The 16,541-nt window shown below is 37.4% G+C and overlaps 1 protein-coding gene across 6 annotated transcripts in view; it reads right to left on the bottom strand.

Annotated features, from left to right (window-relative positions):
• Positions 1 to 259: 259 nt before the first annotated feature.
• MYO1B (myosin IB) overlaps positions 260 to 16,541 on the bottom strand; it is a 165,060-nt gene continuing 148,778 nt past the window's right edge. For all 6 annotated transcript variants that reach the window (XM_036927988.2, XM_036927985.2, XM_036927991.2 and 3 more), the window contains 7 exons: positions 14,047 to 14,121; positions 12,473 to 12,607; positions 10,598 to 10,704; positions 8,211 to 8,343; positions 7,715 to 7,867; positions 6,117 to 6,244; positions 260 to 1,568 (listed from right to left, as the gene is read on the bottom strand). In XM_036927988.2, coding sequence (XP_036783883.2) covers positions 1,445 to 1,568; positions 6,117 to 6,244; positions 7,715 to 7,867; positions 8,211 to 8,343; positions 10,598 to 10,704; positions 12,473 to 12,607; positions 14,047 to 14,121 — 855 coding nt within the window. In that variant the 3' untranslated portion in view covers positions 260 to 1,444. The remainder of the gene's footprint in view (positions 1,569 to 6,116; positions 6,245 to 7,714; positions 7,868 to 8,210; positions 8,344 to 10,597; positions 10,705 to 12,472; positions 12,608 to 14,046; positions 14,122 to 16,541) is intronic.

Below are 16,541 nucleotides of genomic sequence, written 5' to 3'. Positions count from 1 at the left end.
TGCCTGCACCAATAAACACAAAGGCTTCTGAGAATTTCTTTATGGGAGCAATATTTTTTAAGTACAAAAATTAAAAGAAAATCTCCAGAAAATACTTTCAATGAGTGTTTCTGGTTTATAAAAAGGTAAGTGAAATTTAATTACACAGAGAACATATAATGTCTGGATTGTAAAGCCTTACTGTGCAACAATACAGCGACATACAACATAAGAAAATAGCTTGAAATATAAAAATACAGTTGTGATTCAGGAAATGGCACCAAATTAGAACAGTTTTTATTATTTAACATACCAATGTATATTAATTATCCTCCCAAATAAGAAACAATTTGACTCCAAAGTTTAAAATGCAGTTTCCAAAGTGAACCCTTACTGTAAATTTGAAAGGAAAAAAAAAGCCCTTCAAATTAACACAAACAATTTTGATCCTTGACTAAAGTATGCAGCCTGTACTAATCACCTCTCATACGAAAAAGTGTTATTATAAATAAAATTTTCAAGAAAGATCTTGGATGTTTATTGCACATTGTACAGAATGCTTACCATACCACCACCCTAAAGACTTTCAGCCCTAAACTGTATTAGCTGTTTAAAATAATATTTTCACAAATTAGGGTGAAAATTCTGCAGATATCAGCATACGTAGGTATATGATGTTTACCAGAAACAGGAAAATATAATCTTACTGGACTGCTTCTGTCACTTTTTCTAAAATAAGAATGACTCCGTTTTCTATGGTGAAAAGCAATTATAAGAGATTTAAGCAAATTAAAAGTACTGTTCAAATGTCAGTTTCCCCCTTTTCAAATAGAAATCGCATGTAATGGCATTTTACCCAGTCATATATTTCTACTTCCTAGGACCAGCCCTTCTTGAAGTACTTTTTGTCAAAAGATCAGACTACAGGGTTACTAATAATGCTGTTCATCATCAGCAGGTACTGGTCTGGTCTCAACATTTTCAAAATCTCTCAGCACCAGTAAAGCCAGCACAAACTAACTAGAATGCAATGGTCCTAAAAACAAAAAAAGGCTCCTAAGTTTCCATACCATCTAGCACAGTGCCTAGCACAGAGTAGGCATTCAATAAATATTTGAGGCATGAATGTACTATCATTTAAGACCATTTCCTATACTTAGAAATATTAATGATTTATGAATAATATGTTGATTTGGGTACATGATGACTAAACAAAGAACAGGTATGGTATGGCACAGACACTGTTAGTTTCTACAATCCTGTCCCAGGACAGATTGTGTACTTTAAGGGTTAAAACTATTCCAATAATAAAAAACTGATTAGTCAAATATTTTTATTTTGCCAAAGGACTCTAACAGTATTAGCCTTTGGCGATTCCCAAACACATGATGAGCCCCAAACGAAAGCAAACCCAATTGCACTATTACAAAGACACAAGTCCATGAAAGCGGAGAGGGGGTGCCAGTTAAGGAACAGCAACTTCAAGGAGACGGTTGTTTTTTCGTTTGCACGTTGGAACACTCCCATTTTTCTGGTTGCCCTGAATAAACTTCACACATACTTTGTCCTGTCTGAACTGCACCAGGAACCTAGGAGGAATGAGTAAGACAAATTAAAGAAAAGTACGCACCAAACAGCCGATGATGATTACACCAACACTAGCTTGTTTTTCATGGACATTGATCTCGGCAAGTCTCCCCATTCCCATTAGCACTTCCACACAGACAAATATCATCAGGTAGCTCACTGTGTTTTACTTCCAGCCTTCATCACCGACCCCTATGTAAACTGGACCTCAGTGCCTCGCCGTATTCTAGTAAGGTAGGAAGAGCTACAGATAATTATTTCCATGTTTCATTCAAATGGAAAGACCAACATCTACTTCTCCTTTTGTCTCCACTTTTACAGAGCAAAAATATAAACTGGGGGAAGGATCCTATTAAATTATCAACAAATTGAGGAAATGAAACAAAGAATTTCAGAAAAGGAAGGGGTCTCGAGACCCTCCATTCTATGGTTTCCAAGTATTGGTTACTCAGACTTCTTACACCATTTTTATCACATCCACACACTGTGCCAAGTTACCAGAGCCTAAATAAATGTTCTTCAACATAGCTATGGCCTATATAATAAAAATGATAAAATCATGAGTTTGATCTGCCACTTACTTACATTTTTAAATACCTATTTAAAAAAAAATATATATATATATATATAAAACTGTAAAATTTTTAAAGTCTATCAGTGTATACCTAAAGCTATCTCTTATCTACCAGAGATACATGTGGTACACTGTGGGAAACCATATTCTAGTCAAATCTTCCCTTTCACAGACCATCAGGGCCAAGTGCTGTCCACAAGATTATTCATCACAGCTTCCTACAACAAACAGACCAGCTTCTCCTGGGCTGAGTGCAGTGAGGGACACCAGATGTACAAAATGAGGTCACTGCCCTCAAGGACAGTGTCACTGGGAAGGCAGGGGAGCAGCAGGGCAGGACCAAAACCTGGGCTTGCCCATCTCAAAGCCAGTGCTCTTTCCTCTCCACCATCAGAATCAGTAAAATGTTACCGTGTTGTCAGTATGTTTCTCAGGGAATAGTTTTCTGAGTATCAGCATATAACTAGGTGAGTCACTCTAACATCCATGTGACAGATTGCATGTTCACTGGTATTCACAATAGCAGCAATAATTGAAATAGCTCTGCTCTGTACATCGCAGTCTCAGTTTCAAGGTCTAAGGAGATCACGTTTTGCCAACACTATCTATTGGAGTGAAGTGGACACATAGGCTTCCGATGCTGCTCTAACATGACAGTACTTTTGAGCTTTTAGGTGGGTTGTTTGTTTTCACTTTGAAAGCACTGAAAAATGGAGATGTAGTTCCAAAGTTGCCCATTTAAAGGTATCTCTCCAGCATATACACTTATGTCTACGTGCCTCAAAGAAAAAAAAAAGAATCTTTCAAGTTGAACACAAATACACTTAAAAAATCAAATACTTTGCACTTTGATTTTCAAAGACCAATAGTGTAATGAAAGTACAAGAATTTATTTTCTCAAGTACGTGAGTATACATTGACTGGCTCCACGTTTACAGTTCATGATCTTGCAATGCGCTCTAGAAGTAACAGTAATAGCTAAAATGTATTGAGTGTTTACCATGCACCATGCTGCTCTCAGTTGCACATATTAACTCAACTTTAAAACAATCCTATGAGGTAAGCACAATCATTTATCTCTAGTACATAAAAGAGAAAACTGAAGTATGGCCCACAGTAAGGACATAGAGAATCAGAGAGTTGAACTCCAGCAACAATAATGTCAAATGCATTACTTCACACCTTCAGCAGTGGTTAGAATTTCACAGCGAAAAGACTATAGATGAATTGTTTGGATTTAAAGTATCCAGAAAATAATTATACAACTTAAATGATATATATGTGTGTCTGTGTATTATGTGTGTGTATATATACATATATACACACAAATACTTAAAATGTTTACTGAATTCACTTTAGTTTCCAATATATCCAAGACTTCTTTTTTAGAAAAACTATGCTTCTTATTTAAGGTTATCTTTAAAATGCAATTTATTTACAGATTGAACAGTTTGGGATGTGAAGTATTGGGAATTACAAAGCAGTTGAGTCTCTCAATGACTTCAATTCTTACTTCTACGTGTGCAGGTTAAAACTGCTCTGAGGGAAAGGGACTTGAGTTGCCTCTTGTCGGCTGGCATCCAGCTTACCCAGATGACCATGGAGATTAGGTTTGTCAGAATAACTACTTCAACTTCTGAAAAGGATGTACTGAGGAAGGTTCTGTCACTGAGTTGCATGCTGTTTACAGCACTAGTCTGCACACCCAGCCAGCAGTGAGGCGGACCAAAGCCATTTAAGGCTGAGAAAAATACATCAAAGAGATTCCTCCCCATGACTTTGTAAAATGTTGTTCAAATTTCAAATGCTCCAAGGAGGTGTATAATCCACGCTAAGAGGTCATAGAGGAACCCTGCTGTGCTATGGCTCCTGTGTTGTCTGGGTAACAGATGGCAGGTGCTATGCAAGGTTCCATCAGATACTGTATTTTTATGAGACCAAGCAATAATTAGGAACTGCAGAAGGTAAAGTCCTATGGACTGGTTTATAATGCTACAAAATGTTTTCTTCACATGGCCATCTTATAAATCTTCACTCAGACAAGCCTGTTTACTGACAGCTTACATGCCCAGAACGTCACACCCCTCCCTGTGCCACAGCAGAGTCCCAGCTAGCCGGAAACAAACCTCCCCATCTGTGTTCTGTGATTGGGTGCTTTGAACACAGACTGTGAGAGCCACCGGAGGGGTTCTGTGGTTGACTATGTTTGAGAAACACAGCACATTACATACCACCCTCCAGAGCCTCAGGAGAGCCATAATGTGCAGCCAGACTGCAGGGACTCTGAGAAGTGCTGCAGTAAAAGAAGACGGTAAATTTCCACCAGAGAATCCTTTCTTCACAGCACATCACTATTAACATCCTGCAAAGGCAGTATTCTTAGCATACCAGTCTAGGAAATACTTAAAATTAAAAGTAGCAAGCATTTGTGGCCTGGGTGTTGGTGTGATTTCTTTATAAAGATGGCCTTCTTAATGTAGTGCCAACTATGAGGCTGCTTCCTCCATCTACCAAGAGCTTCTGCATCTGGGATACACAAATCTTCCCACAACGAGTGGGAATTACCAGACCCACCGAAACAAAGGCACAGGATCCCAAGTTATGAAAAATTTCAACTAAACAGAGAATAAGGCTCTAATAGGTCCTAACAGGTTAAACCTTAACTGACTGGAATCCAACTAGCCATTACCTTTGTTCCTAATAGTCTTTGTCTTATAAGAAAGGACCTCATAACAAGGAAAGTTATTTACTCCAAACTGCAATTTCCAATGCAGAGGATACATAAGGGCCGATCTCCCACCTAATCTCAATACCATTCTTAGTGTACAATGAGAGTGGACATTGAACCCAAGGGTATGTAAATCCTAACATATCGAGAGTGAGTTTGGCTTACCAAGGGATAGGAATAGCTATGAGTTTATTTTAGAAAGACTTTTAGAAAGAGTTGAAATAGAAGAAGCTGGCAAAAATCTTAATCAGAAAATAAAATAATTTCCTGAGCAATCTGATTATGCAAATTTTTACTATACATGCAAAGATGTATATAGGCAAATAGCAAACAATCTATTGAAAACTAACAAGTACCAATCAACATAGTAACTCAGTCATTCAAACAATCTATCAATAGATTTAATACATGGGGGGATGCTCCAACCTGCCTGCAAATAATCAGAATCTGTAATTAGAGCCTGAATGTGAAATAAATAAAAAAAGCAAATTCCAAATTTCTAGCTGTCTTAGCACTAGGGAACCCTTGTCAACATGGAATGCTTGTCCTGTAATTCTAGTTATCCAGAAGTGAAGGCATCTCAAGTATAACACATCCAAAATGGCACTCTTGACTTAATCTTACCTGAGCCACCCCAAAGCTCCTCTTTCCCCAGTGTCATCTACTGCAGTAAATGGTACCATTTGGGCTTGGGCCCAAAACCTAACACCCTATCTGCTAATGGATCCTCCTATTTTCCTTCAGATTACATCTGGAATCTGACTACTCCCCACTGTATCCCACTCACACTCTAGCCGAAGCTGCCTCATCCTTACCCTAGACAGCTCAGAGAAGCTCCTAACTGTTTTCTGCTTCCACTCTAGCCTCCCCAGTTATTCTGTACACTACAACCAAAGTGATCTTTGAAAATCATAGGTCAGATCATGCCACACCCTTGCTCATAATGGCTTTTGATTATCCTCACTAAAATCTCAACTCCTTATCTCAGCTATCAAGCTCTACATGGCTGGGTTCCTGCCTCTCTCTCCAGGGTCCTTTGCTACCATTTCATACCACCACAAAGTTCACTCCTGTCTCAAGGCCTTCTGCCCATCCTTCATCTAGAACAACTACCAGATAGGCCATCTACCATGTCACACACTTGGCACTTAATAAGTAGTGGTGTATAAAAGAATGAAGACAGATTGCTCAACAAAAACAAGAAAAGCTTAAAGTGAAAAGGTATAGTCAAACAATTGATGAACATACTCATCAGAAATTTCAATATTGAGCTTCTGTTTGGTTTGGCTGAGAGTCGTCCGATAGAGCTTGGTGGCCATTTCGATCAGGTGATCACTGCTGAAGAGAAAGTCCCCTTTACTAGCTGCTTCAGAGCCCTAAGTGGACAAATCAAGAGTCAGACAATCATAATTAAGGACAATTTAGGAGGCACATGTTACAGGTTTGGCTGAAAATGTATTTTCAGTCTCTTTAAAACATCAGCTACTGGATTCCATTCTCAGAAATGAAACAAAAAGGACAATAGCGGTATTCCTCCCAAATTGCTCAGAGCACTTTTGCAAGGTTACCTAACCCCTTGCAATCTAAAGTTGGTCCGCGGATCAGACGCACCATCAGTGCCACCTGGGAGCTTGTTAGTAAAGCAGAAGCTCCCGTCCTACCGCAGGCCTACTGAATATGAATGCAGAACAAGATCCTGGGGTGCTCTGTTTGCACATTCAGGTTCAAGGAGCACTGACCTCACCCATAACTCATTCTGAAAGAGCTGTTTAAAAACTCCTCAGTGATTTGGTTAAAAAAAATAAGACCAACACCACTTCCCACAATGTCCTGGGGTAGTGGCTATCAACCTCATCTGCACGAGGGGCTCAGCTGGGGAGCTTCCAAACAGAGCATGCTTGTGCCTCGTGCTATAAACTCTAATTTGGTTGGAGTAGGGGTATGGCCTGGGCATTAACATTATTTTAATGTGCAATTAAGGTTCAGAATCACTGTCTTAGGATTTGATATTCTCCCTTTAGGTTAATATCCACAGTAGGGAAAATGGGCTGAACTAAGCTTATGGGATTTTCTGAAATTCAGAATCAGCTAGACAGGTGCACTACTAGCTAGATGCATGTCCCTAAATATGAATAATAAGTGCTAACGTCTGCTTATTCAGTGACTGCTGACAAGCACTATGCTAGTCACTTTATGCAGTGTCTCATTAAATCCTTTTAATGACACTATGAAGTAAGTACTATTATTCTCCCTATTTTAAAGAGAAGAAAAATTAGGCAGGCATATGAAAGTTAAATGACTTGGCCAAGGTCATTGTAAAGCTAGTGACACCAACTCTGCACTCTTAACCACTCCATTCAGGAGGAGGTCCTGGTTAAAGCTAAAAGCACAGAACTTTAAAAATTCTTTATGTCAAAATTATTAGGCTGTTGTTTTATTGTAGTTGTATTCTTTGATTAAAAGCCCCCAAATTAAAGATGATCAAGAAGACATTTACTAACTTGGCATAGAGAAGAAACAATAGGTAGCATAATTTAAAACACCTTGATATTTCTACGTATTCATCTCAAAGTAATGGACATCATGGTGGGTACAAACCTATATGCTACTCGGTGAAATTAGAACTCAAGTGAACAATTCATTAAAAGTGATTTGTATCATTCAGTTATTGAAAAACCAAGCCTGAGACTTTAAATGGGAGTGAATATAGCCAGGATTTGCAAATCCATAAGGATATATAAACTTCAAGAAATAGAACTATTCAGATGTGGAAAATTTTAAATCAATGGCTGAGAAATTGGACAAAGGTAGACATCTTTCAGTCAAATCAATAGTTAATCCTTTACCTCTTTGAGGTGGACAGCAAAGAAGCCATCATTCTGTGAGCTCATCGATACTTTAGTCACGTCCACCAGGGGAACCTCTGATTTGATTTGTCCAGACTTTTGATCAGCAAGAAGAAGATTATTATTTGTTAGGAGGAAAATCCGGGATGTACTCTAAAACAAAGCAAAACATAAAAGGATGTAAAACTAATGATCAGAAATGGTCCATGAGTTTAAAGCACTGGTTATTTGCAGACATGCACAATTTATTCCAGTATCTTTCAGTTTGCACACCTATGTAAACTGAAAACACACTGAAGAACACAGGTAATAAATTCTAAGTCATAAAAATTTCAGAGAACCAAAATTCCACTGAAGCTTACAGGCAAAGGGAAATAGCTCCCTTTACACATGCTCTGCTGAAGATATGATATGCACATTTGAACATTCAGACAACTAAAGATGACTGTCCCAACTGATAAACACTCTTACAGGTCTTTAGGGCTAGCCTTTTTACCTTCCCATTAGCACGGTTAATTTTGTTCACAACTTCAGCAATGATAATCTTTTCTTCAATGGCATCTTTGAGTTTCTTATACTTGGGATTCTTATTGATTTCCAGGTAGGCCCCTTGGAATGGCTGCCCAACACTATGGGAAAAAAAATTCCCCCACATTAGAAATGGTTTCAAATGCAAGTACTACCTGAAAAAGTACCAGGTCAGTTGATTCTGAGAGTGACACATTCCTAAGAAAATTAATTTATTTTATAAATTTTATATATTGTACTTGCACCTATCCTAAATATAAGTTGGAAATGGAACTTTAAACCAATTTCAAATGTGTTTTTTGAACGATCATGGCATTTGGTAGGTAGGATTTTAATAAAAATCTTCACATGTAACAAGCAAGGTAGATATCACTCACAAAACAATAGCTGAGACCCAAGTGCATGGGCTCATGTGAAGGAAAAGCAATTGCTATTAATCTGTTGGTATGAAGTTAACAGCTGCCCACAAAGTATTTATTAATGCCTTTAAACAATATGTGGCAATGGAAAAATAGCACAAATCATTACTATCACCTGCTCCAAAGAAATATTTTATTTTCTTGCAGAGTAAGAAATTCAATAGGCTTTCTGGGGCAGAACAGATCACAGCAACCACTTTAGAAGAAAACTACATTGCCCTCAGCATTACCACGTAACTCTGGCTCTAAATAGGCAATATACAGAAGAAGAATCAGGCCTTCTGGAATGGACAGAAGGGGTAAAGGTAAACATTCAGATCAGAGCAGTTTTCTTGCAAATAAACAACTTCTTACAAGAGGCATAAGTGGCACAGAGCACTAAGATGTCAATTTCCCTAAGGACTTGCGGGTAACTCTCTTAGGGCAGTTTCCTCACAGGCACCAATTAAAGACTATGGCTTCATTTTGAGCTATAAAGTTCTGGCAATTTGCAAATACAACTTTAAATGCTTGTGTTGTGGGTAGAAGATCAGGGAAGAAAAATCCACGTAGGTGGTCAGTGTTTCACAGCTCCCAGGATATAAAAGGCCAACTCGCATTAAGGGCTGCTGCTTCGAGGTGGTGGGAGGGTAAATTATTCCACCCCTTTGACTGCTGTAGGGTGAGCACACCACCCTCCCTAAAAACTGGTAAAACTACCCAAAAAGAACTTGCTTTGACATTAGTATTTTTTCTTGTTCATACTCAAATGTATTTTTAATAAAAAGTGCTAAGAGTCTTTCTTTCTTGTGTATTTTTTTCCCTCCAGTTTCTGAAGAGGGAATGTTAATTAGGAAGGTTACTCTACAATTTTAAAATATATACAGAAAAAGTCACATAAAATTAGTTGCTGGAGAAAGCATATAGATAACTTTCCTGTTTGAATATGCTTTATATAGCAGGCACTCCAGACAAGTCTGGATTCAGATGCTGTGTTGCCTTAGCGAATATACAGCACCTCAAGCAGCCACATCAGCTGACCAGGGAAGTATGTCATTTACAACATGTAAACCGAATGAGTCTGGCAACTCATGTTCAGCAATGATAATCTTAATTCATTTAATTGTTTAAAAGGAAGAGCTTTCAAACATGTGTAAAGACACAGAAAATATAAACACACCACATGTTAACGCATGTGAAAATAGCATTCTAGGCCATTCTTTGGAAGAAGCTATAAGTATTTATAGATTTGGCTTGAAATTATACTATCTACTTTTTTATAAATACCAGATGAAAAAGGGACAGGAATTCTGGGGGGAAATGATAAACTTGGGAGATGTAAGAATATTCAGACGTAAAAACACCAAGGACTTCACTTGGCATGCTTGCAATTAATGTCCCTTTTTTTATTGAGTAGAAAGGCAATGACCTTGCTTCACAGGCATATGTCATGCCCAATGAGTCTGCAGACCAAAGGCCACACAGACCAGTGCTTAAGCAACACTCAGAAAATGATACACTGGCTCACGTTTTCATTTATCTTAGAAATGAGATTTCTGACGCAGCTTGTTAAAGCAGGAAGATTGCAAAGGTGATTACATCATAATGACAACAGAAATTGGGCAAGTCTCAGAAAAGTAAATGAAATTTACAATGTAAATTTATCTTAGAAATATATACAATTTTTATTTTAAATGATGATTTCTAACTATTTAGTGTTCAAGCTATGCCAATGGAGTGAAACCAACAAATGTAACCTCCTGTTATTGAAGTATACTGTAGAAGCCGTTGTTCAAATGTGTTTGTGTATTCATATCCAGCTGATCATAAAATAACTCATAAAATTAAAAATCTCTTGTGTATTACTGAAGTCAAACTCCATTACAGAAAAGACCTCAAATATATTTGAGAGATTCTTAAAATACTGACTTTTATGGATAAAGCAAAGCCATACTACCTAGATGGGTATAAAGCCTTCTTGTCTTTGAAGAGTTCACTGGCTTCTAGTTTCTCTTCATAAATAAGTTTCTGTTGGTCTGTGAATTGGTCCCTGTATTTTTTACACTGTGAGATATGAAAAGAAGGAAAGAGAAAAAAAAATACATGATTTACATAAATAAATCATTACTCATACTCATTCTTAAATAAGCTAAGCCAACTTAACAGCAGCAAGAATAAGAGTAAATGAGTATGAAATACTCATTTAAAAGGCCAAAGCATTTTTCTTTTCTGGATTTTAAAAGTGGAAAATGTCATAAAAACTATACATTGTGGGACTTGGAACACTTCTTCAAAACACACAAGGGTCTTGCTGGGAGCAGTTTCCTTTTACATAGCATTTCTCCATCAATCCTGAGGCTGCACACTCTTCACAGAGACTCACAGTAAGGAAAACAGTGTACCTCACAAGCCAGGGCACACCTCACATACACACACACATAGACAATGGACACTAAGCACCACAAGATAATACTACCCTTTGTACATGTCATGCACTCCTTTACTTTCTAACCTACTGAATTTCATTTTAAAACACTGGTAGTAACCTAGTGACCTGATTTCCTGACCCACACATACGCTATGGCCTGTAGTTTGGAAAACACTGCTCTGAATCCCCATTACCATTTTACAGCATGTACCTGGGAGCTGAGAAATCTCCCCTTCATCCCGATTCTGCACTGAAAGGAGTAAAGGGGATGGCAAGAGGGGCAGGGCCAGTTTTTTTTAGATAAACTCTCTAAGAAATTCAGTTCAGAGCTGTGACTAAACCACCACTACAACTGTATAAGGAATGTTAGCGTGGCTGTCCCCCTTTCAGTAGTAAACACATGCACCTCATTCTCCACCCCCAATCCAAAGGAGGTAAGGGTAAGATTCATAAGCCATGGACAGCAGACCCAGGCTTGCCAAAATGACTCACTAACTTAGGGAACAGAAGTTAGAATCTAGTTCCTATTTTGTGCTGGTACCAATCATTACTCATCAATGAAAATGTCATTATATACATAATGTGACTCAGGTAGGGAACAAGCCTACAGTCCTAGGCAGTAGGTTTCCCAGAAGACATATCCACCAATTAGTCACTAAATACCAGCCCTTCAATCTAATGATTTTACTATACCTGATATTTGTATGTAATGAATAATGCACATGTCAACTAAGTTACTGAAATAAAGTCAACATCTATAAACGTACCCCATGTACTCCACGCTGAGCAACACCTAAATCACTTGTTAGGCTCTCATGTAAAATTAAGTTAGCCAAAATATAAGGCAGTACCTATCTAATTCCCTTTAATTAAGGTAGAGCAAATTTTTAATCTCTTTAATGTCTTTTGGGAGATTTTAGAGCTTTTTTTCTCAGTTCATTAAAATATGTGTGTTCTCATGTACATCTATGTATCAGTTCAATGAATCTTAGAAAGAAAACTCAATTTGTGGGATTTAACTACATCTTGTGAAGACTGTCAAATTTTATTAATTTTATTATTTCTATTGCTGGCAATATTCCTTCAGATAAAGATGAAAACAAAAACAAAAACAAAAGAAATTGCACCCCTTGAAAGCCACTGGAATCTGGAAGGACAAGACAATGCGGCCAGTGTTCTTCCTTTCCAGCCACAGGTGGGAAGAGCCTGTCGTGGGAACGCCTGGCTGCTCTAGGATTTGTCCTAGAAAGCCAAGTACAGTGCATGGTTCCAGAGTCCTCAAGGAATTCTCCTCAAGGCTAGAGGGAGAATGTTTTTGGTGAGAATTTGCATTTACATAACATTTCTCCAACACTCAAACTGTATGATATAAACAACCTCTAAAAAACATAGTAAGAGATTTACCCTCCACAAGTGGAAAATCCTTTTTAGCTCCTTGTGAGTAGAATCCAAGAATAGATAAGGTCTGGATGGCCAATTCTTGTCTATTGGAGACAAGGAAGGCATCTTATTTTTCATTTCCAAAAAGTATTTCTGCATCTGTGTTGGGTTTGACCAAAAATACCAGTGAGTAAAATATACCAGAAAAAACACTGTATAACATAAACTAGAATCAGGCAAATGAGTTTTAGTGAGATGGACCAAGTTTTATTCCATAAGACTTTGTAACTCTTCTGGAAAGTTTCTATTTCTACTTTTCTTACTGGTTGGAGAACTCTAAGCTCCACCCAATATGGTTAAGAGAAAACAAGAATACTAACACTAATACTGACTTTACTATTAACACTAATACTGATTCCAGCTAACACTAGTGAGCTTCTTAATAGGTAGCCTCTAGTTAGTCATATGTGGCTATTTACATATAAATTTAAAGTAATTAAAAAAAAATTAAAATGCATTTCATCTGTCACTTACTTACATTTCAAGTGCTCAACAGCCAGTGTGGCCTGGCCAGTGGCTACACTACTGTACTGCAATGACATAGAACATTTTCATCACTAGAAAGTTCTGTTGGACAGCACTGCTCTCGAGTATTTAATGGCCAAATCTTACAGATTCTATAACAGCTTTACAGTATTACTTCAACTTAATCCTTACAATAACTCTATGAGATTGGTGCTGTTATTATCCCCATTATAGGTGACAAAATGAGGCTCACAGAAGTTAAGGAACCTGCTCAAGTCATAAATCTCTAAGAGGCTGAGCAAGCTGGCTCCAGAGTTTTCCCTGTTCACTACAACAGACATGCCCTCTGGAAGACAGAGGGAACTTTAGAATCCATCCAGTGGCACAGCCTCACTGTCCTTCACCCCATCACCCACTAACTTGTTTTGCAAATTTGCCCCGAAGCAGCTTATGACAGGTTAGAAGGGCAAGATCTTGGCATTCCCCTCAGATTCCTCTGTCGAAGCCCTAACCCCCAGTGGCACAATACTAGGAGATGGGGCCCTTGCGGATGGATGTATTCAGGCTTAGATAAGGTCATGAGGGTAGAGCTCTCAGGATGGGATTAGTGCCCTGATTCGAAGAGACAGGGAAGACTTTGCTTCTCTTTCTCTCTACCATGAGAGGAAATGGGGAGAAGGTCCTCACCAGAATCAAACCATGCTAGTATCTTGATCTTGGGCTGCCCAGCCTCTAGTACTGTGAGAAGTAAATGTCTATGTTTAAGCCACACAGTCTATGGTACTTTTCTTATAGTAGCCTGAATGAAAACACCTGGCTTTCTTGGGTTGATGTTCCCCCAAATACGTTCTCTCTGTCAAAGAAGAACATTTTATTAATCATATCTGGGCTACTAATAACTCCCTCTGACACAATTCTACCTGAATTTGAAGAGAGAGGATAAAAATGTCACAATATCTCAGTGTTACTGTTACGATTTAATTGTTAGCAAATTAGTCATTTATTCCCGAGTTGGTGGTATTAACTAGTTAATCCAGCAATGCTAATTTGCCATGCAAAAGGTATACACTTACAATTCTCTGAAGCGTAAATTCATAAATTTTCTTTCCAGCATTGGCTCTGAAGAATTTTCTGTACTCCCTCCGTACCTTTAAAAAGAAGAGAATACAGAGTTTGATGTGTGGCCAGCAGATGCCCACAAAGATGATACACCTCTATTAAAACTCAAAATAGATGGAATAAGTAAATTTATAAATGCTTTTCTACATATAGTAAAAATAACTGAAACATTGAAATAGTGGATTTTAAGTCAGAGGAAAGGGGTTTAAGCTTTGAAAAGTAATAATATCAGAATGTTTGATTTTTAAAATCTTCTTAACTAGTTTTTAGAGAGCCTGATGATTCAATGAGAAACACTTTATAGGCATAGCTGCAAACTCATCACAAATCAAAATATATTACAGAAAAAGTCATATAAGGTAATTTTCACTTCCAATTGTTCTTAAAAGGGGAAAAATACTTGAGGAATTGCATTCAGTTTCCAAAAACCTTGCATATAAACAAAGGACTTTAGTACTGTACACTGGGAACTTAGTGGGACTAAAAATAAGAATTTAAAAAGAAGCTCTTGAATGAACACTATCATCCATTTAATTGCATTAATTTTTCTCTCATCCCTATTTCCACTAGATTCTTTCTACTGAATACCATCATGATACTCATGACATCACTTTATAGTTTTAGTTGACCTATTTCTGCCTTGTTACATGGTCAGATTTACTTTGTATATAATGTCTAACAAATTAATTAAATGTTTGTTGAATGAATGATAGAGTTAAATTTTGAAATTGAGGGGAAAATATTTAAAATATTTACTATCACCTACCTACAAAAGAGATTTAGAATTCACAAAACAGCCTATTTGAATAATTCAGACACTGTGTATCTTTTTGTCTTTAGTTTTCTGGGCTTCGTTGCATATGTTCAAAATATTTCTACATTAGGGCTTGTAAGCTAGCAACCTACTGAACAAACTCATGTAGAGACATGTTTCACACACCTTTTCATTAAGTATAGGAATTGCAACTTTGGATTTCTCTCAAAATTTTCTAATCTAGCAACAGTGAGCTCCATTCCCACATGACAAAGGTTGAGTAAACGGGAGTAGCTGTTGCTGCCTAAGAAGAGAGAAGCATGCCCCAGGCTGCAGGAGGCCCCCCACCTAGGCTGCAGGAGGCCCCAATGTTTGTAATCCACCTTCCACCTGCAATTTCCTCATCCCGGTGACACGCCTGGTCCCTCCGGGCATTTGTGCGCCAGACCCATTCCCTTATACCTGCAGATTATTAAAGCTTGAAATTCTCGCCTACACTCTATAGGCAGGTCTTCCTTTTATTCATATTCTGTGTTACTTATTACCACTTCTCCTTTAGCCATGGGGTTGTTGGATTCATAACCATTTCACATCTCGAACTTACAAGGTTAGAAAGGATAAGAGGGAAAAAATAGTACATACTGATTGGCTCCTAAAATTCTAGTAGTATAGGAAAGCAGAGAAATTAAAGTGCAGTTTGATGGAAATGTATCCTTAGAAATATACCAGAAGTCCTACTATCTTTAGTCAAACATCATTGTAATTGAGCTTATCGCATCGTGCTCTTTGATATTCAGAGGACAAGTCCTTTTATCTGAAACACAGCTGCATTTGGGAAAAGCCTGGTGACAACATGCTAGCATACAGAATGCTTTCCCCTCATAGGCACCAGGAGTCCTCATGTTAAACTTGGTAATCAATTCCACAGGAATCAAATCATTTAAGAGGGCAAAACTACTGCTAATTTCAACATAGTTCTTAAAAAAAAGTACAAAATTATTACATTCTTGGACTTCAAAGAAGTTTAATCTTATTTCATAACAATAATAAAAATGGTAGCATATTAAAATACTTCTTCTTTGTTGGAAACTGGAAACAAAAAAGCTGTAACTAGAGCAAGCCCAGTCAACTAAACAGCATTTACCCAACAAACTGAATTTGGTCTATAGGTTGCTAGCACACACTCCTAACATGGAAGTATCTTTGAAGTCATATGCAGCTAGTTAATTTCAGAAAACTGAAGTTAAATGTGATGTTGCTTGTAGAAAGCATTAAAGAGAGTAAAAATCCTGACTCACAGTTGTTTGTTCCTTCCTTTTATGAAAATCAGAATACAAAATAGAATAAAATGGAAAATCAAATCCTTAACTTTGACTTTAAAAAAAGTAGTTATAGAATTTGTTCAGAATTCTTAAAACAGAACATCTTGAATTCATATTTAAGTTACTTCACTTCAAAAATTACTTGATGAATATTCAGTATAACCAAAAAAAAGTGAATTTACTAAAAGTTTATAGGCTGAACTTTCAGGAAAAAATGCCAGTTGTTCAGAGTTTAGAGATACTGCTATTGCTATTCAGATTCAAGAGTCAATGGTGTCCTGGATAATATCTACATTTAGAAAAAGATGAATTTTTATAGTATTAAAGTAAAAATAATGAAGAAGAATAGTGTCAAAAAGGGGTCTAATTATCA

Source organism: Manis pentadactyla, chromosome 6 (genome assembly GCF_030020395.1).
Source record: "Manis pentadactyla isolate mManPen7 chromosome 6, mManPen7.hap1, whole genome shotgun sequence".
In the NCBI taxonomy this organism is placed as follows: Eukaryota; Metazoa; Chordata; class Mammalia; order Pholidota; family Manidae; genus Manis; species Manis pentadactyla.
Note: the sequence above shows the minus strand (reverse complement) of the source record. Positions and strands in the feature narration are given on the sequence as shown.